Below are 24,059 nucleotides of genomic sequence, written 5' to 3' on the forward strand. Positions count from 1 at the left end.
AGGTGTTCGTTTTCAAAACGTACATTTCACACTTTTGCTTTTTCTGTGTGTGTGTGTGTGTGTGTGTGGTCTGCTTTTAGAAAACGAACAACGTGAACGCTGTGGCGAAAAATCCGTGTGAAAGAATCGTCAGGTTTTAGATTAATCCTGAAACGTGCGGTGGAACGAATTAAAGATCGATGCTTTCTTTCTGTGACTTTTGATATTTGTGTGGTTGCGAACAAAGAAAAGTAAAAAAATTTAGAAGACTTAAACTAAAATACAAAAAATTAAATAATAATAATAATAATAATAATAATAATAAATGGTAAAAATGGCAATGTAATTCTCCAATAATCTTAAGCTTTCTTTCCTTCCTTCATTCCCAAGTTACAAGCTGTCAATCCAGAAAAAATACTTTAACAAATAAATTATTTACTTAAAGGTGACATGTTTATTTATTTATGTATTTATTTATTTAACTTGTATGTGTAATAGAAATGAAAACTTTATTCATTGTGAAAAATTATGTTTGTTTTCTTTCATGGCAAAAGTCCAATAAAATCTAGGTGATTCTAAATCTACGGTGATGTGCATGACCAGTGACATAAATCTGTATAAACAGTCATAACAGATAATAATAATAATAATAATAATAAATTAAGAATGTATTATATCACAACATAAATGTTTATAGTTAATTAATTAATCTTTATAATATTTAAAGAAGTATAGATAGCCTTTGGTCATAACTAAGTGGACACCGAGGTGACCAAATGATCATAAAGTTATTAAAAGTAAAATTAAATAACCAGTTTGAAGCAAAGCTCCGCCCCTTCTGATCCGGCGCCGCCGCCAAGAAGTGTGTAAAAAAAAAAGAAACCCCAAGGAGAACCTGGATACAGTGCAATGAAAAAGCAAACCTAAAGATCACCTCTGCACACTCCAATCCCCCGGAGACGATAAGAATCAGACGTGATGTAAAAGGTGTGAACTGCATGTCTGCATCCATATGACTGTTTTTATTGTTACATATTCTGTTAATTCTTTTTTGAATTTTTTTTATTTAAATAAAATTAAAAACAACTGATAACAAGGAAACCTCAGTACAGGTAAAGAAGTGTGTCTTGTATTTGATTGACAGCGTCAAGTATTCAAATATCCATGCGACTTAGAAACATCTGGCAGAAAGATTAGACCTCTAATCTAACAATATTCTCTGATTTCCATTACAAAATACTTGTGTGTATATGTGTGTACTGTGTTGTTTTTTTTCTGACTTCAGAGTCTTTCATTAGATTAACGTCAAGTTTTTTTTTTTTTTCTTCATGAAGCACAGGGAATAAGTTGATCAATACGATCTCTCTGTACAGTAGAATAATTACTAAAAAAAATACAACTCAAGTTCAATATGTACATATAATCTACCTAAAAAGTACAACCGCTATTATTGTATCATCATAATGTAATAAAATATGTAAACATATTTTATTCTTTTTTTTTTCAGTCGACTGTGACAACAGATAGAATTCACACTTTTCACGTTAGATTTATTTTTCCGTATAGACATCCGTTAACAGCGTTATAGTAGGAGTGCCAGTGTGCACCAGACAGCTTTTTCATAAAAAAGAGAACAAGAGGAAGTGGACCAACATACATCATGATCGCAAAAAAGATCAAAGCCGGCGCCAGCTGCGGAGGAAACGTGACATCCGGTGGCAGCGGCGGCAGCGTCACGTTCAGAGGTGAGGATCAAATGAATTCATAAATAAATAACAAATAAATAAACAAATAAACAGGAAAAGTTGTGTCTGATGGATCAACTGGCCTGGCAGATCTGTTCAACCTCGGCTGAACGTCATACATCGTAGTGTAAAGATGGCATGCATTACAATCAGTCGCTTTACTGAGACAAAGATAAAATGCACCACTTCGCTCAAATTCACAAATTCTTCTTCTTCTTCGTTGTTTTTTTTTTTCCTCAAACGTCACAGTCGGTTGTAAAATCCGAATCATTTGGTCGAGGTTTGATTAACAGTGCCGCGAGAGCGCCAGCGAGCCGTCCTCGCTCGTCTGATTTGATTTACTACATTTTTTTTCTTTTTTTTTCTCTTTTTTTTTTGCAGAGAGCAAAAAAAAAATAATTGACACCACATATAATGTATAAACAATACAAATCTTTCATAGGTATTTATAGATTGATTTTTTGGCAAGAGTCCTTCTGTCTCATTCTCACACACAATGTGTATCTATATCTATATCTATCTATATATATATATATATATATATATATATGTATATATATATTTATATATTTTTTGTCCATCTCTTATAACACCATGTGTCACTCACATGCTTGAAATTTCCAGAACAATATTCTCCTCGCTCTCGCTCTCTCTCATTCTTGTTTTTTTTTTTTTTTTTTCAGGATAAAAAAAAATGCCAAGGATCACATACCTTTTTAAAAGTCACTTTTTTTTTAAGATAATGATGTAGCTGTGAAGTATTCTACACTGATAACGGCGTCGACCGGATCGAAGAATAAAGGTCACTAATGTCGCTATTTACCATCGTGGTATGCTTACACAATAGTGTGCTTTATATTACAGTTGGTGTGAGAGCTCAGTGCCTCAGCACAGTGCCAAAATGAAAATCTCTCTCTCGCTCTTTCTCTCTCTCTCTCTCTCTCTCTCTGTCAGCGCTGCTCCTGATACGCCTTGGCGTCACCCGTTTCACAGTCGCGCAGTCTCACACGTAATATTCCTTGTCCTTGTTTTTCTGTTTCTTGTTGCTGCCTTTCGAGCCGTGCTGCTTGTCCTTCATGACCGCGCCGTTGCTCTGCGCTGAGTTGGTTATGTAATTGCGGCTCTCGTCCACTTGGTACGACCCCTCGTCCCTGTTTCTGTACTTATACATGGCGTACAGGAGGATGAGGATGCACAAAGCGGCAGCAGCAACTATCCCGACGACCATTCCAGTGGTGCTGCTAGATTCCCGGACGACCTCGGAGGCCCCGGGAACGCGCCTGACGCCCGGCTCCGTGGGGATCGCTGTGGGTACATTACGGAACATGGGGGAGGTTATTAACGAGCTCTTCGGCTTTTTGCGGTCTACGTCATAGGAAGTGGGCAATGGACGCAAGACTATGTCGGGTTGGGGTTTAAGCTCTCGGTTATTCATTTTGCCCGCAGGCCATTTGGGCGGCGCTGCGGCGGCGGCGGTGGTGGTGGTGGTGGTGGAGCGGCTCGGATTGGGGGGAAAAGACGCGGTAGTAGTAGTCCTACCGTGCTCGGAGACTTTGTTAGGTCTAAAGTCCTTGGCTTCCCACTTAGGCGCGTGAGCTTTGTAGCCACCTTCAAAGGCCGACGTGGATAAGGTCTTATCTGTGACCAAGGAGAAGGTGGTGTAAACATCTTCATCATCGGTAGGGGGCAGGTTAGAGTCATATGCTTCCCCAGAGCCATACCCAGATATCACCAAGTCATCATCATCATCAGCATCATCATCAACATCATCATCATCATCATCATCACCATCATCACAATCATCGCTGCCTTGGTCCGACAAGCAGGGCAGGCCCGCCTCAGTGGCCATGGACAGGGACTCTTTGGTGGTCTCAATAATGGTGAGGGGGGGGCGGAGGGTTGGGGGGGGAGGGATGAAGGGTGCACGTGTAGCTACAGGAGGGAGTACTAAGGGATCTAATTCAACTCCTAGGATGGAGAAGAAACAACAGATTAAATCAGGAGGCATTTGGAAATCAAAAAAAAAAAAAAAATTAATACACCAACAATAAGGAAAATAAATAAAATACCAGACGAAAACTCATACAAAGCGACTGGACGTAAAAGCAAAATTTTAAACACAAACAAAAAGTTAATAAACTAATAAATAAATAAATAAAGCTTGGGGTCCTGAGAGGTGTTCATGAGAGAGCCAGAGACCGCTGTTATATAATATTTAATAAAGCATGATTCGCATCTCTTATAATTAGTCTAAAAAAGGCAATACAGCAACGTTTAAAGTGTGTTTATTAATTGTTGACATTATGCATGTTTATAACACTCTATAACCGCCAATCCTTAAGGAATTTGGTCAAGGAATTGGTGTTATAGTGTGTTATGAGGACTAGTTATACTGTAGGAGCGTCTTTACAGTTGCCTTTCACGCTGATCTTTGTGTTAAATTTGCATTCTTGTTATTTGTCCATGAGATTTCATGCCACCGAGATAGAACTTCGGAAAGGACAAAATATCTCCCTTCACACACAAAGTGGAGAACTCTGTGTTTGAGGGAGCCTTCAGGAGATCCTGCAGGATTTGGATGTAATCTCTCTGAGGGTTGGTCTGGCTCCCCAGATGCCCCTCCGGGCCTTGTGCCTTTTACACAACCGTGTACTGAAACCCAAATGGCGTGGACTGTCTCAGAACCCTGACGATGGCTGAGTGATCCCCGAGCTCAGAGTCAGACCGAGTTCCGTTTAAACGCGTTCTGCTGAAGAATTCACTTTTCTATTATTATTCTATTATCTATTATTATTATAATATTATTGTGAATTCTTAGAAAGTCAGCTGAAAGATGCACATAATATATATATATATATATATATATATATATATATATATATATATATATTATATATATATATATATATATATATATATATACAGGCTCAAGGCAAAGTTTTAAAAGATAGTAGCAAGAAGAAAACAGAGCCACTTTCAGTTTGTTTTTTAAATTAATACCATAAATTAAGGTGAGATTAATCATATAGATAATTTTGATTAATATCTATTTATTTTATATTTTGATTAATTTACATGTCTTGATTGTTTTTATATTCAAAAACATGATTATTTTGTAAGAAATTGGTAATATTTTTTATATTTTTGGGTCTGTATTAACATTATTTCCTATGGGAAAAAGCAGTTTCATGTCCATGTTAACTGTTTCTGTATCATGATATCACATACGTATATGTATTTTTTCTCAATGTTATCCGACTAGCTAGTGTTTCCTCATGCTTCCGTGGTACACTTGGAAAAGTGTTTTTATCCACTTTGCTGAACTCGCTAAAATACTCTCTGGAATACAGATCTCCCTGCGTTCAAGAAATCTTTTCTGATTACAAAAATTAATCTGCTGCCAAAAAAAAAGCGGTCCTTTGAGGAGCACACACCGAGCCAGCTGGAAACCTAAACCATGTTTTAAATTTCTCCAGATACGGCTTTCTTCTTTATGTTTTTAAACACTGTCACAAAGACTTAGCCGTCTGCCGTAAAGACTTTATCAGCTAATGAAAATCTGATCTGAGCGAAAAGCTGATTAACATGAAACGTTTTCGCTGTGCGGTGGACGAACAAGCTGCTTTGCCGAGTTAACGGGGGATTAATTAGCTCCTTGTACACATCACACCGCCAGCGTTGTTTCTTCCAAACACAAACTGCGTGTTTCTAGCTGCTGCAAGATACAAACACGTGTACGCAGCAAACAAGTAGATAAATGAACCCCGAAATAAGAGAGCAGAGGTACTGCTGCATAGACGCATCGTTAATTAGAAATGCAAATCTGCTGCTTAGCATCGATACGTCCGAAATCTTATATTTACTGTATTTCATGGGGCAGAGATAAAAAAACAAGAATGGGATCCACTCTATGGTTGTGTGATATAATAAACTGATACTGATATCGCAATAGCGCATAATCATTTAAGGTTTTTTTTTTGAAATATTTAACATTTTAAGAATTATTTATAGAATTATATCTTTAAACTTGCATTGAAGAAATGTGATACGATATAATAGTCATATCGTCTGCTCCTTACACAGCTGTTCCTATTTTATAAAAAGCTAAAAATTTATTTATAATACTTGTTTTTTTAAAGCGAGCGAGAGAGAGACAGTCCTGCCATTCAGGTTTGCAAATACACAGCATGAAAAGAAATTAAAATAAAATTCAACTTGGAAAATTAAATCAAATTAAATCAAATTAAATTAAATGAAAAAAAACTGTTTGCTTAAAAGCAGTTTCAGAATTAACTAGCAATAAATAGCAAATATTCAAATATTTAACCAGTGAAAATAAATTGAAGAAAAAGAACAAACAAATAAACGAAAAACAAAAAACAAACAAAAATCCACTTGCTTAACTGCAGTTTCAGAATTAAAAGGCAAAAAAATAAATAAAATAAAAAATTATATATATTTAAAAAAAGCAAATAGTTTAGCAATATTACTACTCACAGACAAGCACAATGTAAATCAATAAGAATACTGTATTGCACAAAAGAAAAAAAAATAAAGAAAAGGCTTTTAAATAAACATAAAATTAATATTTCAAGGGAAAAATAAGCATACCAGATTTTTGTTAACTTACATCAACAAATTGCCCGCATGATTTTGGCATGAAGAAAAAATGCACAAAAGAAAGTTGTGTAAGAATGTCCTTGGACAAGTGTTTTGTTTTGTTTTTTTCTCTCTCTTGTGAAAAGAAAATTTACTAGCCACTGTATTTCTTGATAATAATATAATCTTCAGACATGAGTATACAGGGAGGCAACAACACATACATCCACACCACATAACATGAAAAATAAACTTCACCATTATTCTGTTTTGTTTTTTTTCTTTGTTAAAATACAAAAAAATCTGTACATATTTGAGCCTTGGATTCGAGAGATAGATATATTTATAATATATATATAGCATTTTTTTCAATAAATATCTACATTCTAGTAATTAAACTTTTTGCTTGGATTGATTTCATAATCGTAAATTCTGAATGGATGGATGACTGTACATATTTTGCCATAGCTAAGGGGAAGGAAGGAGGAAGAGAAGAAGGAAAAGGAAGAGGAGGAGGAGGAGGAAGGTGAGGAAGGTTCTGGACCTATGAACATACTACGTAGGAGATGATAATGATGGGGGTGATTGTGTAAGTCAGTTGCCATGTCCATGTAAAGGCAGTACGAAGCGGTCGGGCGGCATTAGAGCTTTTGGCTGTAAGGAAGGGATGGGGATATACAAACAATGAGCATATACATGCCCATCTACGAAAAAAAGAACAAAACTCTTAACACTGACAATCTGACAAACCCTAAACTGCAACTTCTTCGCCATGCAGTTTTAAACAGAAAAAAAGAAAAGGAAAGGAAAAAAAAAAACAGTTCAAAAGTCAATTGTTTATCAAGATCGCTAGCAGAATTTGATGAAAAACAACACTGAGATGTGGAACATTTTCACCGACAATCATATGTGCTGCATATATAATTTATCATTTATTTAATGAAAAAAAAACAATTAAAATGTTTACAATTAAATTGCAATAAAAAATTAACTCTTTAATCTTTGTTTAAAATGAATTGTAAAATTGCTATTATTATGATTATTTTAAAAGGTATATGCACATAGGGTATTCGATGAAGTAGTTCCAAATCCAAAAAAACAAACAAACAAAAAACAAACAAAAAAAAAGAATATAATTTCTAATTTCGTGTTTACATCTTTCTTAAGTTTGAAACACTGCTATTTAAAAAGAAGAAAAACACATAATTTGTTTTATGTGTAAAAAAAACAGACAAAAAAAGCAAAGCAATTTAAACTTTCACTTTCACACACTACAACCAGATGCACAAACTATTAAAAAAACGGACACAGTCGAGAGCCGGACAGCCGATTACGCGGCCGCGCAACCGACCGCCGCCTCTGTCACGTGACCCGAGAGACAAAATCTATCTGTTGTTGTTAGTCTTAAACACGTAAACAGGCGTGCAGTCTGGATGTACGTCAAAGAGAGAGGAAAATTGGGCTGAAAATGGGTTAATTTTGTACTGCAGGATGTCGTTGATGCATGCTTAAAGTAAGTTGCATTTAGGGAGAGTAGACAAACGACAGAGCAAGCTGCGTTCAGGTACGACATTAAACACAGAGAAAGAGAGGATCAGGCTCAGGCGAGCCGCTGTAACCGAGGCCTGTGGGTGACCGAGCCGCTCCAGCACAGCCTTCGCCATTTTAATGGCTTCTATCAAAATCCAAATTCAACTTCATTGTGGACCTTTTATTTATTTTTTTGATTTAGTAATTGCTAATTGAGGTGAGGTGAGAGCGTGACTGTTCTCCACACCCACAGACTTTGGTTCAAAATAAATCTGTACATTAGATAAAATCAGAATTCCACAAGAGGCCTGAAGACTTAAAAATCAACAGATTGTAATACAGAATGAAATGGCTTTAAGATGTGGCTGCATTGAAAGAATTAAGTAAAGAATTACATAAGATGCTTTTTATTGAAATCTACTTTTAATTACATGTAATCGTTACATAATGATTGACTACATTATGGTAATTAAATGTTGTGAAATATCTGTGAAACTTTTAAAATGACAGTGGTACCTTTTCCCTGTGTTAAATTAATATCTTACAAAGAAATGTCAATGATTTGATAACTTTTGTTACTTTTTGATACTTTACATTAATAAATAAATCTGCTGCACTATTTTCAGAGCCGCTGTTACAGAAAATTAATCAACCATCCTGATCAATCACAATACAGAATTCAGTAGTGTTCCAGTAATATATATATATATATTTTTTATCTGTAAGACTAGACCTGTACCTTCATACCATCAGACTGCAAATACAGCATATATACCGATATACAAACTAAAGTAAAAAAAAAAATACTACAAACTTTTATACATTCCTTTACTGACAATACACCAACAGCATTTAGCTTGCTAAATGTTTTCTAAGCATTTCACTGCAGATCGTACTGTGTATGACTGTATATGTGACAAATAAAATTTTGATTTTGAATTTGCTATAACTGTTTTAACTACAAGTTCTGTGAATAATAATATGTTTTTCTGAAATGATTTACACCTTTAAAACCTTTTTTTTTTAAATCTACTTTTACAGTGAACTTGAGAATGTTTCAACGATAGGTTTTCACCACCATTAAACATCTAGTACTGTTATAACCTGAAGCTGAAATAGACTTTGTGAATCCGCAGTACATAAAGTGAAGCATGGTGGTGGAAACATCCTGACAGATCATACATACTTAGCATTCTTAAATGATGGATTTAATTTTGCTCTGACATTTCGCTTTGACATTTCAAGACACAATAGTTTTTCATGGTTTTGGTATAGAATTTAAAACATCTTTGGTCCTCATGATGCTGTTTAGGTAAATTCTGTTCAACATAAATGCATATTCCATTACATGTACAATAATAAACTAATTTATATTGTATATCATCTTGTATAATGTGTATTGTCTGGTGCACAACAAAAAACCGTTGTAAAATTGCACTTTGTTTATACTATTTTGTCCAGAACCCTGTGTTATAAGGTTTATCTCGTATAGTATAATGTGCAGTTACTTGCTATTGTACTGCATTGTTTGTTGTTAAAGTTTACAGTATAGTCATATTTTATTTTAAGAGAAGTACAGTTTTAGCTTTTAAGTAATTTAGAAGTCATAGTCATTTATTCATTTAGTCGAATTTAAATTTAAAGTAACTTTAAGGTAAATTTAGGGTAATTTTTAATACTAACACTTCTTTTTTATTAGTAAAAATTGCATTTTAACTAGGCAAAATTTACATCTCTTCTTTTCCTTAAAGCCTACCTAGACCTATTGTGCAGTATATAGAATTCCTGTTGCTCAGATCAACAGTACACTTTTTACTCATGGAAATTCACATCCCAAATGTTGTCTATTCCACATTTTTTTTTGACTCATTATGTACTAATGTGAATTTGTACTAGCACAATGTTTTCAATATCTGTCTTTATATATTTTTTGAGGATATCTTCAGTTTTAATTTGTACATTAACCATAATTACAGATACCTTATAAGTAATATAAATATTTAAAAGGTTATGAATTGTAAGTAATATAAATATTTAAAAGGTTATGCATTGTAACAGTTTGACAATTTTTGCACAACTTTTCATACTCTATTGTAAGAACTTTAACCAATTACAGAATGTAACACCCAATGTGAAGCTATTGCATTGTTTCACAACAACAACATGTAAATTATATACATTTTGAAATTATTCTAAGTTATTTTGCTTTATAAGTTATTTATGGTTTTATAAAAGAAAATCAAGTGGCATATTACATATTTTTCTATGGTTTATAACAGTAACATATCTTTCTAACAGTTCTCTGAATGTATTTTCTGCTCCTTTCATCAGGTTTGTATCTTGGTGCTAAATCTTATCAGTGGCTGCACTACACTGGAGCAAATTAAGCAGAACCTGCGCTGTTAAACAGCCACCTGCCGACACGTGATAAGCACGAGCACTCCCGCACAGGATGGAGCCAAACAACGGGCTCTCTTCCGTCTCCGCCATCGTTCCTGCAATCAGCATGGGGCAAACCCACTCGCATTAAAAGAAACTTCTCAGTGTGTGAGTGTGGGAGGGTGGAGTATCAAACTTTGAGGAGTTTACCAGATCACGCCATCTGGTGTTCAAAGTGAAGGGAGGCGAGGATTGTTGTAAAGTTGAAAATATTCAACATACTGAATGTTACATATTCGCCAGCATTTTAATTAATTTGTTTTAGAATAGTGTAAAAAGTGTAATAATTTATGAAATTAAATTTCATCTTATTTTTGGAAGGTGGATTATTTATTATGAAATCAATGGATATTTTTATTGTTATTTTTTTGCAATATGTTAAGTTCATATTAATTTTTTAAAGTTACACTAAAAAATAACTGTAACATTTTACTTACTTCTTTTACTTTCTATTTTTAATTTGTTCATCTATGTTTTCACATTTTAACTGTTGCACAAGGGCAGGTGAAATAAAAACACAGAATGTGTGAAATAATTTAAAATTAAACAGCTATTTTTTTTAAAGGTCATGTTTGGTTCTTTGACTTCTATGCCCCTTTTTCTACCTCTTCTTCTTTGTCTTGCTTTTATTACTGTAAATAAGTCGATTTTTCTGGATCTATCCATCTTCTGCGACTCTTTTCACTGAGATTTTACAAAAGCGCTTTTCACTCCATTGCTGAATTCCTGTAGCTTTAATATCATCACTGCTGTCTTTGTCCTTGGATTGAGTTCTGCCCTGGTTGTGAAGCGCTTTGATCATGTTTTAGAAATCTTTAAATAAGTCCAGCAGCACTGAGAGAGAGAGAGAGAGAGAGAGAGAAGCTGGTGCTGAAAGATTCGGCAGTTTTGTGGACGGGTGACCTTGAGCAAGCTTTTTTCGCCCGTGTTTATTGTGATCGGAAAGTAAATTAGCAGGAGGCTAAACTGATCACAGCGCTCTCTATTAGCTGAACCGCTCGGCCTGATAATTAACACTCTGGGGAGTTTTTACTAATTGCGACTTTGGTCTTGTTCAGAGGGAACGCGTTCTCAGTAGGATGAAAATGTAGAAGCGTTAGCAGTTACGCCTGGCTCTGTGGGGTGAGACGGGAACAAGATAACAACAAAAAAAGGCATTGATTGAAAACTCAACCATGAATTTGATTTAACTTGTGATACTGTAGAAAGATTTGTTTTCCTCCAACAATGGAAAAGGATATGTATGTAAAAAAAATTAATTTACAGTTTAAAAATTCGATCAATATTTTTTAGGCACAAACAAAAAAAGTTCAAATCTCACCATAGCTTTTGTTTTTATGATTAACAGGTACGATTAACAAATTGCTGTATTATATTTGTAACTATTGTACTCATGTAAGATACTGTGGTACAACTATGGCTGGAAGAGTGTGAAGTGCATCATCACAGGTTCTTTTGAAAAGATACCGAAGAAAAACAAAATAGGCCATAACAAGGGTCATCATCAGAGATCTCCCTGCTGGCAGCAATGCGCAATTAGCTATGTGTGAAACGGCAGGGTTGGCAAAGTTCACTCACTCACTCACTCACTCACTCACTTATCTTCTATACTTGAAGCGGATAGCTATGCTGATGACATCCTTACATTCCACAATGACTGGGATTTGCACTCATGCCACGAGTTAGCATCATCTTAATGTCTCCAAGAGCGGCAAACACTGCCTTTCTACAACGAAGCAAGAAAGCTCTGATATGCAACTGCATTATTGGTTGTGTATCTACTAGCAAAAAGGGTTAAGTTAAGATCCTGTGAGACTTACTGCTGATCTCTATCACTATGAAAAACAAGTGGTGCAGTTGATTTATTAGGTCAGTTAATCTTTTCTTCTTTATTTTATTTCTTTCTCATCATAAATGCAATTCTATTAAATGTGATTTTATAAAAATAAAATTCTGAAAGGAAAAAAATACTCTGGATTATTTCTTTCTTTCTGAATTTAACAATGAAAAACACATCCAATTTGTTCTTTTTTTTTATTTTTTTTTTAGAAATTCTTGATTTTTTGTTTCTTGACAAAAAAGTAAATGATTACTGTTAAATCTGTGTTTTGTCTTAAGTGATTTATATATTTTCCCAACTAAATTTCTATTTGTTTGACTTGACTCACAGCTAATTTCGTTTTACTTTTACCAGTAAGTCTTGATGTACTGTATACACCAAAAAATGCTGGGTTGTTTTTTTTACCCAAGCGCTGGGTTGCCGCTGTTGGGTCATTTTTCTGGGTTATTTACAGAGAGTTGGGTAGTTTTTGTGTAACCCCGCTGCTGGGTTGAAGTTTGATTGGCTCCTCCCCCAAAGTTCACCGGTGTATTCAGTGACTGTTAGCTTCGTGTCTTCTTTTTTGAGCGCTGGTGACGGTTCATCCTTCTCAGGCATTTAAGGGAAAATTACGTTAAATACAAGGTCTGTATACACATGTTCACTTACCTAAGTCACATATGACTGAAAAATGATCACTATATTACTGTTACCGTGTTAAGGTTACACTCAAACTTTCAGGCTGGTCTGAGGTAAAATAATTTAGCTGACAATAGCTGCTATAGTTAGCCACAGAACCCCACCTGTGTGTGAAGGAAACGGATAAGATGTCTGAGCTTTTTATCTTTCTCTGTAGAATGTTTGCAGGGTGTACGAAGATGGTGAAGTGATGAATGAACGCTAAACTGTTAACTGTAGTGCTAGCATGACGCAGGCATTTAGTTAGGTTGCTAGCGTTAGCAAACACATTAACTAGTCTGACTTAAAATAATAATATTTAGCATTATATTTTTTTGGTAGTAGCTGTCTCCATGTTTTTGTTTCAGGTTACCTATACCCTATCTTAATGGACAGCTTTGTCATTTTTTATTTAGTATAAATCCTATTACACATTAAATCGATAGCATTATTCAATTTAATCTTTGTTATTCAACAAATTTTTTACTTTCTTTTATTTCTTTCTAAGGTTGGCACCAACATGGTGGAATACCTCCAGCAGGCTGAAGTGTCAAGGCCGTACCCCCACATCCTGACCTTGGGAGATGATGACCAGCGCTGCTCTCAGGCATTCGTCATTCTGGTGGGACAGGCTCTGGAGCAATGCACACTACTTGGGGCGGTTTATGTGTGCTTTAAGGCATTTTATATTTTTGACATTAACTATCCGAAGTACAGTAGTGTGCTCCTGTAGAGGACTTTCTGTAATGTTGCTATGAAATAGCGAGGCCTACTTGAAAAGTCATAGACAGTGTTTGTATGTTAAAATGAGACCAGGGCTGGATAGTTTTGTTCTGCAGAAAAGATATCTAATGTCACAGAGAGATCCTGCTCTGTAGAAGCTGCCTCAGCCTATTTGTGTTATTACTCCATTCTGCCCTTGTGAGTAATAGTATAGTAATGATGTCGCTGTTGATTATCTGCTCTTGTGCTTTTGAAAAATGAATGAACATTTAATAGGATGTTGTTTATTGCATATATGTATGGTTTGCAAAACTTGGAAGTTTTTTTTTGTAATAGACCAGTATATCAAAGTAATTTAACTGTTTAATAAAAAAAGGAGTAGCTTTTTTTTTTTTTTACAGATTCACTGTAAAACATGAACATAATAATAAGCTATTTGTAAGGTAGAATTAACCCAACATTCCAGTTAAAATGAACCAACATCTGGGTAGAACATTTGACCAATTTATGTGGTAGAATTAACCCAGCATTATACAGTACAGTTGGGTTGTTTTTAACCCAGTAATTTTTAGGATGTATATATTTTAATTTTATTTTCAAAGATTATTTCTTCAAAGTGTTGTGTTTATTATCTTTAAAGAATAATAAAGAATTAGAGATGAATTTCTGTAAAATTATTGTATCTTGCAATAAAATGGTGATTTCCTGTTTTTTTTTAATTATATAAAATGTTATGTGTTGTACAGAAATCTTGAGATGCATTTATTCAGCTTTACACTATTTGCATTTTCAAGTGCAAAACGTTTTGGGTGTGTGTTTAATGACTGTAAATTTTTACCAGGTTTAAAGAATCCTAACTTTTTTATTCTGACTGTAAAAAACAACGAAAACAACCAATAAACTTTCTGTCTGGTGATAAACTGATCTGGTGAGAATGTGTTATAAAAAATATCCAGATTTATGTAAGATATGGGCGTGGCTTTTAACAACTATTTGCTAGCAAGTACCCTGATGTGGAAATGAAAAGAAAACTAAACCTCGGCTCTGGTAGCTACTGTAGCATGTTTATACATCATGACTGAAATTTAAGAGGCCTCTTATGGAATTCTTGAAGGAGAAATTGAAGGAAAAGGGGAAAAAATTCCAACAGTTTTACAAACAGAGAACAGAATCACGTGACACAAAGACACTTTCAGACACGGACATGTGGACGGACAGGAAGTCTACACACAGAGACGATGCAGCAGCAATCATTGCAACCGCAATCCTTAAAATTAAGAATGGCGACGAAACTAAAAACAAAATGGAGTCATATACGTCAAGCCAGTGGGGTTAGTGTGGATGGTGTGTGGAGCAGACGACACGGAGCCATGCAGTAAACCATGACGACGGAAAGTTCTCCGGAGGATGGTTCTAGCTGAGAAGCTACCATACACTCTAACATGCCACAAATGACTGACTGAGAGATGATTTTTTTTTTTTTTTTTTGTGGCAATAAAATTCTTTTTATGCCATCTGCATTTCAATATTAGCTTATGCAGAACGGCGGGGGAGGGGCGAAAGGAAAAAAGAGGATAGTATTTACCATTCTTTTACACAACTTTCTTAATATTACTTGCTTGTTTTGGATGGCAAGAAAAGATTTTGTTGCCAGTTTTTTTTTTTTTTTTTACCAAAAATGGGAATGTCAAATTTGAAGCCCAAAAAAAAAAAGAAAAGAAATTTTGACCAACACCAACAAATCATGCGGCACAAGATGAGGCGAGACAACAGGAACGTCGTGGCCATGAAACAGATGAGAAACCCATTAGAAAGGTAACAAAAACAGAACGACGGAAAAACAAAACCAAACCGAAATAAACTAAATCAGCCAGACATGCCTCAGAAAACAAAAGAAAACAAAAATAAATAAAAAGAAAAACAAAAAGACAATAACCCCAGAACGAGAGCGTCTCATGCAGCTGTCCAACATCAACTGATGGGGTTAGAAATGATGGCATGAATTTCTGTGTAAACGTGACTGGATGATTGGGGCCCTAGCGATTTTTCTTCATGATACAGATAGAGATCAAGAAGTGCTCCCACTTTCCGACTATCTCAGCTGGAAAAAAAAAGATTTGACAGAAATTGGGATTGACAATCAGGAATGAGACTCGATGTTCTGAATCGTCTGTCTCGTCCACGCAAAACATCCATCACCTCTAATTTATAGAGGACAAAAAGCCATTTGTGTGGGCTACGAGCTCGCTAAAAGCCCTCGAACCTTCTTTACGCAGAGATAATTGATGAGTGTTTTAGAGAGCGATGAACTCCAGGGCTCGGCACGCTGGAGAGTTTTACATTACCATCCAGCTGCCTGATACGTGACCGTTTTTTTATTGCCGTAACGGCCGGCGTGTTAATATTAATATTATATGAAGAGCACTTTGGTGAAAGTGGAATGATGTGAGCGCTGACTTTGATATAAAATGAAAAATGTATTTTTTTATATTTGAGAAATGTAGATGAATTGATAAAGTTACTGTTCAAGATTTGTTTTATAATAATAATAAAAAAACCTATATTTTAAATTAAAGGGAAAAAATCCACTTAACAAATTTTAACCTAATTTTAAACTACAATATATTTATACATTTAGACTATATTGTTTTAGATTTCAAATAGTTTTTATAATAAAAAAAAAAACAATGCATTTACTTTTATATAAAATTACAAAATGCAATTTTTTCATGTTTATTTATTGCAGTTATAAGATACCAAATTACTTAAAAACTTTATTTGGTAACAATCTTTCACAATAAACAATATTTTTTCCGTCTTGGACATTTTAAAAATTAAAGAAAATGGCCAAAACATTGTGAGAAGAGCACCCCAATGAAAATGTAGTTAGATTATTATTAGGCTTCTCTTTTTATGTATTTATTTATTAAAAGTACAGCTATGCCATATTTGGCTTAATTAAAAAATATATAATCAAAATATTAAAACTGTGTTGTTTTGGCACTGGCAATTTCTTAACAGCAAAATGTCATAAAATATATATTAGTTTTTTTTTTTTAAATTTATAAATATATTAGAACATTTCTATAAGCAGAAGACAAACATTTTATTAAGGTGTTTAAAAATATTTTAATTATAAAAATTATAATATTTTTCATTACAATTATGATAAATTAAGTGATGTTTGAATTGCAGTTAAGATTAAATATTATATTTGTTTAAAATATTACAATTCATTCAATTTCAAAGATTAGAATAAAATATAATATGGAGTTTTACAGTGAGAAGACAGACGAAATGTATTTTATTTTATTTTTTTACAAAAAAAGCCAAACCCCAACTTCTTTCAAAAGCGTTCTGAATTTAAATCTGATTTATATTTTAATTTTTTTATGTTAATGTCTTATTTGGATTGAGGGGAAAAAAATTCTCAGCAGAATAACTTGTTCAAAAAATACATATAAAAAACAAAACAAAATGAAAATGAAAAAAGAAACAATTTGTACACAGAAATTCGATGATATCTGTTCTCTATTAAAATGCTTAACTTAAGCCTTAAAATAATGAGGGAACCAAAATAAATCAACACTACTTTCATCACAATTACTCTTCTACATATCACACTATAACTTGGCATGAAAGAAAACAAAAATTAAAATTGAGACATCTCAAAATGTATCATGTAAAAAATGCAATCCAGTGTCACATGACAGATAAAACCTCTGGTTATGATACATTTTGAAGCATCAATGCAGAGAACATGTCACGTCTCGGTACTAATTTTGCTCGTACATCCTCATTAGAGATGGGGAAGACAAAATTAGCAGGAAATGCGAGCATGTTAACCACTTCGGAAAACCCCATGGCCAAGTGTAGCTCGTAACTGGTGTCGACTGAATTCAAGGGCATCTCTTAAGACTTACGGAGTGGAATTTAGAGATAAGCTCATGCCTGAATGAATGACTTGCTTGGCTCGTCTTTGCTAGACAGGAAGTTGGCTTGGCTTAGCTAGACAGGAAGTTACACTTTATCAATCCATGGGGGGGCGGCGATGCTTTGAGGATCTGATCCTCTGTTGCAAAATGAAAGACCACCACATAGGAGCAAGCAGAATTAAACTGACCTAGCCCACCTGCGTGCTCGAAGTTGCACTCCTCCAGGTCCTCGTCGTCATTGGAGCATTCGGCTGATGTGACGATGTCATCTGCACTCTAAAAAGATGAAAGAAATGCAAAGAAGTACAAAGGTGAGAAAGTTTCTATCTTTACAGGGCATCAGAATTGACACTGCAGAGACTGCTGACCCCTTTTTTATTTTTTATACATGAACCTCAGATTGCGAGTAACGTGGTTTGCAAGACGAGCAAAGATTTTTAATAAAATTTGATTTGAAAAATGAGCAAGTCTTGGTATACAAGTACCGAGTATCATGTATCACGCATGCGCTTCTTGTTTTGAAGCTGAGCGTCACGTGATCACAACTGAGCCGGAATTGTGGGTAATCGTCTCCCCTGCTGGGTCTTAGTGTGCGTCTCTTACTGATATATTTAACATCTGTGTGCGCATGTACTGTTTACTATAACACTGTGACCACGCGTTTCTGTAAAAAACATTTTATTTTGTGTTTGTAAGCTTGTGTGTACAGCGGGCGTGTTGGGTTCATTTGCATTTAAATCCTCGTATTGGAGTTTGCATGTCCTCTCCGTGTTTGCTGGGTTTCCTTTGTATATACACTATATTTTCTTCTACAATCGAAACAGACGTGATGGAGTGTGTAAGTGTATGCCCTGCAATGGATATTGTACTCTGGGCATGAGGTGGGGTACAATATCCATACAATACCCTACCTTGTGCCCAGTGAGATGGTTTAAATAAGGCTCCAGGCTGCCTGCCATCCTACACAACATAAGCAATATAGATAATGGAAGACTGGACGGATGTAGAAATCGACAGGGTAGCCACAGCCGCCAGCATGTCTAGTCTTTCTTGTAACTTATGTTTAAAGTATACATCAAACAAGAAGGAAGAAACCCTATTTCACACAGTTGATCTTGCTGTGACCTTGAATCCATTTGAAGCAACTCCAAAGTTCTACTAAGTTCACTTGCTGGTTATAATACTCATTCTGTATAAATCCTAGAACCAGACACTTGTTCTTCAGATGTTGCCCTTAACAGTATCTCGGGTGCAAGCAAGGACAAGCTTTTATAAAATTTCCTCCATCATGAGCCAATTAACACCACAGCCACAGAATCACCTGTAGAAACAAACATGACCTAAAGACTGATTTGCAGATTTGCACAAGCTTCATCACTTTTATTTATTTATTTATTTTTACTATAAAAAATTCCCCCAACCCACACTTTAATTTCTAAGCTCCATAGTTCATCCCTGGGTTTATTTTAAACTCGTTCTGAAGGATTGCTGCCTCTGATCGTTTCTAGCAGTCACCTCCATTTGGTATTTTAATAGTTTGCTTGGATTTTCATTACAATACATTACAGAGCAGTAAGCACAGTTTGACAGAGAGCACAGGTCTCGAACCTACACCGAAGCCTAAGATTATCTTTGCGCCCGGCCCGCATCGTCTCCGCTTCTGATTTACCCCCCTCTTCAAAATCTTCAGTGGCTCACGCCGGCCGATGCTGAGAGCTCGTTTTTCACACACAAACACACACATACATATTGTGCTTGGCATGGCTTTATTAAGGTGCAGATTCCAATGCAGGATAAAATAAGCGCTGTCATAGTGCGGGTTTATGAAATTATAAATAACAGAAGATGTAATGGAGAGTACTCTCATCTGTGGAAGCGCACAATCGTAAATACGATTGGCTTTGACTGGCTAATAAATAAGCCCCCCCAACACCCCCAACCCCACCCCACCACTCCCCTTCCACTTTCACACCATTACCTTTCCACTTCCCCTCTACATGGTTGATGGCTTTGGATGACTAAGGAAGAGCTTTCTCCCCACTCTGGTCAAGTTGAGCGATAAAATGCATTTGAATGTGCATCAGTGGGGCGGGCGTGAGATTGCAGACAGGGTGACTCTCTACGCTGGAGTGCTAAGGAATATCTCTCTGAGTAAATATAAAATTATTCATTGAATTTATATTTAGTGTGGCAAATGAGTCATCTTGCGGCTGAAAGACAGGGAGAGATCGCAGATGCAGAAGGTGATGAGAAAGGTAATTGACTGATTCCAGAGAAAATTTAAAACGATCTCCGTTTTTTTCCCCGCATGGAATGAGAGAAGGATGTTTAATGTCACAAACAATTTAAAGAACTTACTGTTAAATGCTGTGAATGCAAGAAAATATTTGAGTTGAAAATTGGGTGGAAAGTTGAAAATATGCTTTATAAATCAATATTCCAAATTCAAAGTAAACCAATATAAATATATTAAATATTCAAAAGGTATCCAAAGCTAAAACTGTAACAGTCAAAACTATTCATATGTCTATCTATCTATCTATCTATCTATCTATCTATCTATCTATCTATCTATCTATCTATCAACCTTACCTACAGTACCTACCTACCTACGCGCCAACAATTTAAAAGATATGCATACTCAAACTAATACTCCACAAATCACATTGATTATCATTTACTTCATTGCCTGGTCAGCACAAGCATCCAATAATTTGTCCTATAATATAAACAAAGTCAAGACCAACTACGCCACTGTACTCAGGTATTACTGTATACTGTATATGTCATTTAAATGACTGACCATAGTTTAAAATCCGAAAAACTAGAACAAATGGTTGTAACGATTTATGAGAGTTACAGTGTAATGAAGGACTTCGGTGTTTCGTGTGTTTCTTCGAATAAATGTGTTCTCAATGTTATATGTAGTGCTTTCAAGTTTTTACAGTTTATAATTACTTATTTATAGGATTTTTGATAGCAGGCAGTAAAAGGGCTCGTTCCAACAGAAACAATGGGAAAATGTTTGTACATTTCACAGTATATGTTTTCATCTCTGCACCAAGCCTTAAATCATCCCTTTTCTTTAACCGGCCTGACAGTGACATTAGGTTTATATCAAATTCCCAGAATACTTTCGTAAGCTGTGAGAGTTTAATGCTTTACGGTGTCCGAGAGATAAGCAAATCCACCTAAATCCAATCCATTTATTCTCAGCGTTGAAGAAATTATTCATTATTTAAGGGACAAATGATTTTCTAAGTCAGGTCTACATTACTACATTCCAAGTGTTTACTGGTTCCTCTGTGAACCCTTTTGATAAGGACAGTGATGATATGTGTAAATGTTTAGGACCTTAAGTTTAGATAGACAGAATCGTTACAGTCTGAAGTGAGTCTCATACAGCTGTCAGTGCTGCGGCCATCACAGATCAAAGATACGCTCAAGAACTTAGGAAAAATAGCATTAAAAAAAAAATCGTAATCAATAGGCAAAAAAATAAAAAAAAAGATTAAAACACTACTTGGAACAAAAGTTTAACTTATAGATGTACATCTCGAAAGAGCAATATAACGAATCAGAGCAACTAGTGCGTTTCAGCTAGTCATACATGTAGCTAGTAGTAACAAGTTATCAACTTACTGCGTTAGTCGAACACTACTTTCTCTAGATATTAGATATTAAATGCTAGATATTTATGGTCAATAGGCTACTGATGTTACAGCTAGTATTAAATTTAAAAAATTAAAAAATATATATATATTTTATTATTATAATTATTATTATTGTAATTATTATTATCATTATTAGTAGTAGCACCATAGTAGTAGTAGTTTTGTTGTTGTTTATAAACACCCTTCTCAGTTATTTTTAGTTCTTGTGTTTCGATTGGTGGCTTTAATTGTAAGTAGACCAGAAATCATGGTCACAGTCCACAGCATGGGTTAAACTCCCAGCGGGCAGAAAACAAACCGGGATTATCCACAGACATGAATGAGAGAAACAGGCAGCGGGTCAAAACCAGGAAGTCGATAAAGCCAGCAGCTAGAAAGTGGAACGAGGGGATAGAAAGGAAACAATGGCTCAGTGGTGCACGTTTACATAAAAAACAAACTTCGCAAAGAGACTCAGAAACGTGACTGTGTGCATAATTAGACACGAGAATCAGGTGAACCGAAAGTCCACAACGCAAGAGGCGGAGACAGGACCAGGAGGTGAAAATAATAGTCGGATTAAGATGATGATTTGTGAGAGGATTTGGAATTATTCGATTTTAGTTCACGTATATCTCATTACCAGCTCTCACTCACCATGACTACACACTTTTCTTGCATCCTAAAAATATCTGCACTCCGCAGAAGCGTCATCACACTCAAGAACCTCTAAACACTATCATCTAAACACTGCTTTCTCCTCTTTTAACCCCAAACCCTTCCACGCATACGAGCGCTTACTAAATCTAGGCTTGAGTACGAGAACGAGGAGGACCGGGTTGCAGTGATGGGATCACCGGCCTCTCATCCTGAAGTGCTGAAATGCACACACGCTGAAATGTGATGACGGCTCGCTCGGGGGGAACGCTGACGGTTCTTCCACACAAACGGTTCTCTTTCAGTCGGCAGAATTTGTTTGAATAGCCTGTGGTTCCGGTGAAAAAAAAAGTGCTTGGGTTGCTTACTCTGGGAATAAATCTCTCAAAACCGCCCACAGTTAGCATGCTCAAAAATCGCTAATCTGCTAGGTAAAACCGGCAGTGTATACTCAAGCAATACTGATTATTTACTATAGGCATATCAGTAAACAAGGGAACTGATGACTGCAATACGGCCAAGAGATCCGCTCCAATCCTGTCGAGATAAGTTCATCATAATTCTTCACTGACGCTGCATCATAAGCTAGGCACTTTGAAAAAAAAAAATTAATAAATTAATCTATTTTTCTGCATTAACCCGACTCTATTTGGTGTCATGGCTTCGCTCAAGGTCAGAAGCCTGGAAGCAGAGTGTAAATGAGTGCAGGATGAAACCAAAAAAGAGGATGATGGGATTTTTTTTTTTTGCATTAACAAAGACAAGACGTTTCTACTAAACTGAAGTGTTGGCTATCTGATAATGAAACACCAGTACTGAACTGAGTATCAGGTTTCCTTTTTCTTATGCTGGGGTAGTAGATAGTACAGTAGAATGTACAGTATTTCATGATCCAATCAGACTGCGGAACTGTTCGCTTCTGCGAGCACTGAGCACTTTTGAAAACATAAAGCCACTCGTCATAGCTTTTCGTAACAATTTAACAACTTAGCATGCATTAGCGGTACCTCGCACATGAACCGAGCCGAACTGAACGCCGGGAGACGTTCAAATCTGAGTTTACATACAGTATTTTTTTGGGGTTATTTTGTGCAAGATTTAGTGAAGACATAACATCCTGGATAGCATCAAAGAATGTTAGCAAAGATGGGAGCAAGAAAAAAAGGGAGCCATCATAAATTGAGGTAAAGTGAAGTTTAATGTCTACTTATTTTATATTTTCTTTTATTAACTTTTCTAAATGTTTGAATTGTTTTGAGTGGTTAGCACTGTTGCCTCGCACCTCCGGGGTTTGGGTTCGATTCTTGCCTCTGTGAGCTTGGAGTTTGTATGTCCTCCCTGTGCTTGGTGGGTTTCCTCTGGGTTCTCTGGTTTCCTCACACAGTCAAAAGACATGCAGATTGATGAATGAGTAAATAAGTAAATCTCTTTTTGTCATAGCTAATAGCAAAGAAGTTAGTAAACTTCTGATTCTAGATACTTCCTAGATCGCTAGTTACTGTACATATTGTTTTCATAAGTAGTTGTAACAACCTAGCAATTTAACATGAGTTAGCTGAACACTTCATGCTATTCTTGCTATAGCGTGCTAGTTAAATACTACTTTTAAGTCAACAGGCTGGTATAAAGTTTTTTTTTTTTGATAATCTTTTATGTTCTGTTTTTTCTTCCCCTTTGTTTTAGACCAGACAATCAACACATGATCTTCGCTTGTTTATGATCGTGTCATAAGGATTGCTAATTTACTTAGACTGTAACTAGTAAACAGCAAATACATTTCCTCCCTTTTCTTTTTTTGGCTTCACAAAGATTGTACATTACTTTTTACACAGTGCTTAAAAAAAAGTGCACTCCAGGGTGGCCTTGGGGCCCTAAGTAAATGTACAGTATTGCTTTTAGAAAAAAAAACATTAGCATGTAAAAAAAATAGCTAAATAAAAAATAAAAAAATAAAAAAAACCCTCATGTCCACATTCAGCTTTGAAAAAAATATTTTACAAACTATGGCATGGCCGCAGCTCTGCTATCTCAGTGGAAAACGCTACAGTTTTAAAGAAAAGAAAGCTTCAGATCAGGCGGCGTGCCAAGGCTGTGGTATTTTGGGTGTAAATGGTGCTGGTTTGCATTCAGCTCCTCGCCTTGAGCCTATGCAAATCGACCTAATCAATGCAGGATATTTACCGTGGCTCGACTCAGAGATAACTGACAGCCCCGGCCTGAGCGGTGCCAGGAAATATTAGTGTCCTACTGGGTGCAGAAGCGAGCTGAGGAATGATGGAGCAGAAGAGCAGCAGCAGCAGCA

The 24,059-nt window shown here is 35.6% G+C and overlaps 1 protein-coding gene across 8 annotated transcripts in view; it reads right to left on the minus strand.

Annotated features, from left to right (window-relative positions):
• Positions 1-1,243: 1,243 nt before the first annotated feature.
• The window catches only part of nrxn3a (neurexin 3a), a 327,753-nt gene continuing 304,937 nt past the window's right edge, over positions 1,244-24,059 (minus strand). For 3 of the 8 annotated variants that reach the window (XM_053509390.1, XM_053509387.1, XM_053509391.1), the window contains 2 exons: positions 17,645-17,723; positions 1,244-3,029 (listed from right to left, as the gene is read on the minus strand). In XM_053509390.1, coding sequence (XP_053365365.1) covers positions 2,728-3,029; positions 17,645-17,723 — 381 coding nt within the window. In that variant the 3' untranslated portion in view covers positions 1,244-2,727. Of the gene's footprint in view, positions 3,693-17,635; positions 17,724-24,059 lie in introns of all 8 variants that reach the window. The other 5 variants (XM_053509389.1, XM_053509388.1, XM_053509386.1 and 2 more) reach the window with 3 other exon arrangements.

This window comes from Clarias gariepinus, chromosome 13, assembly GCF_024256425.1.
Source record: "Clarias gariepinus isolate MV-2021 ecotype Netherlands chromosome 13, CGAR_prim_01v2, whole genome shotgun sequence".
In the NCBI taxonomy this organism is placed as follows: domain Eukaryota; kingdom Metazoa; phylum Chordata; class Actinopteri; order Siluriformes; family Clariidae; genus Clarias; species Clarias gariepinus.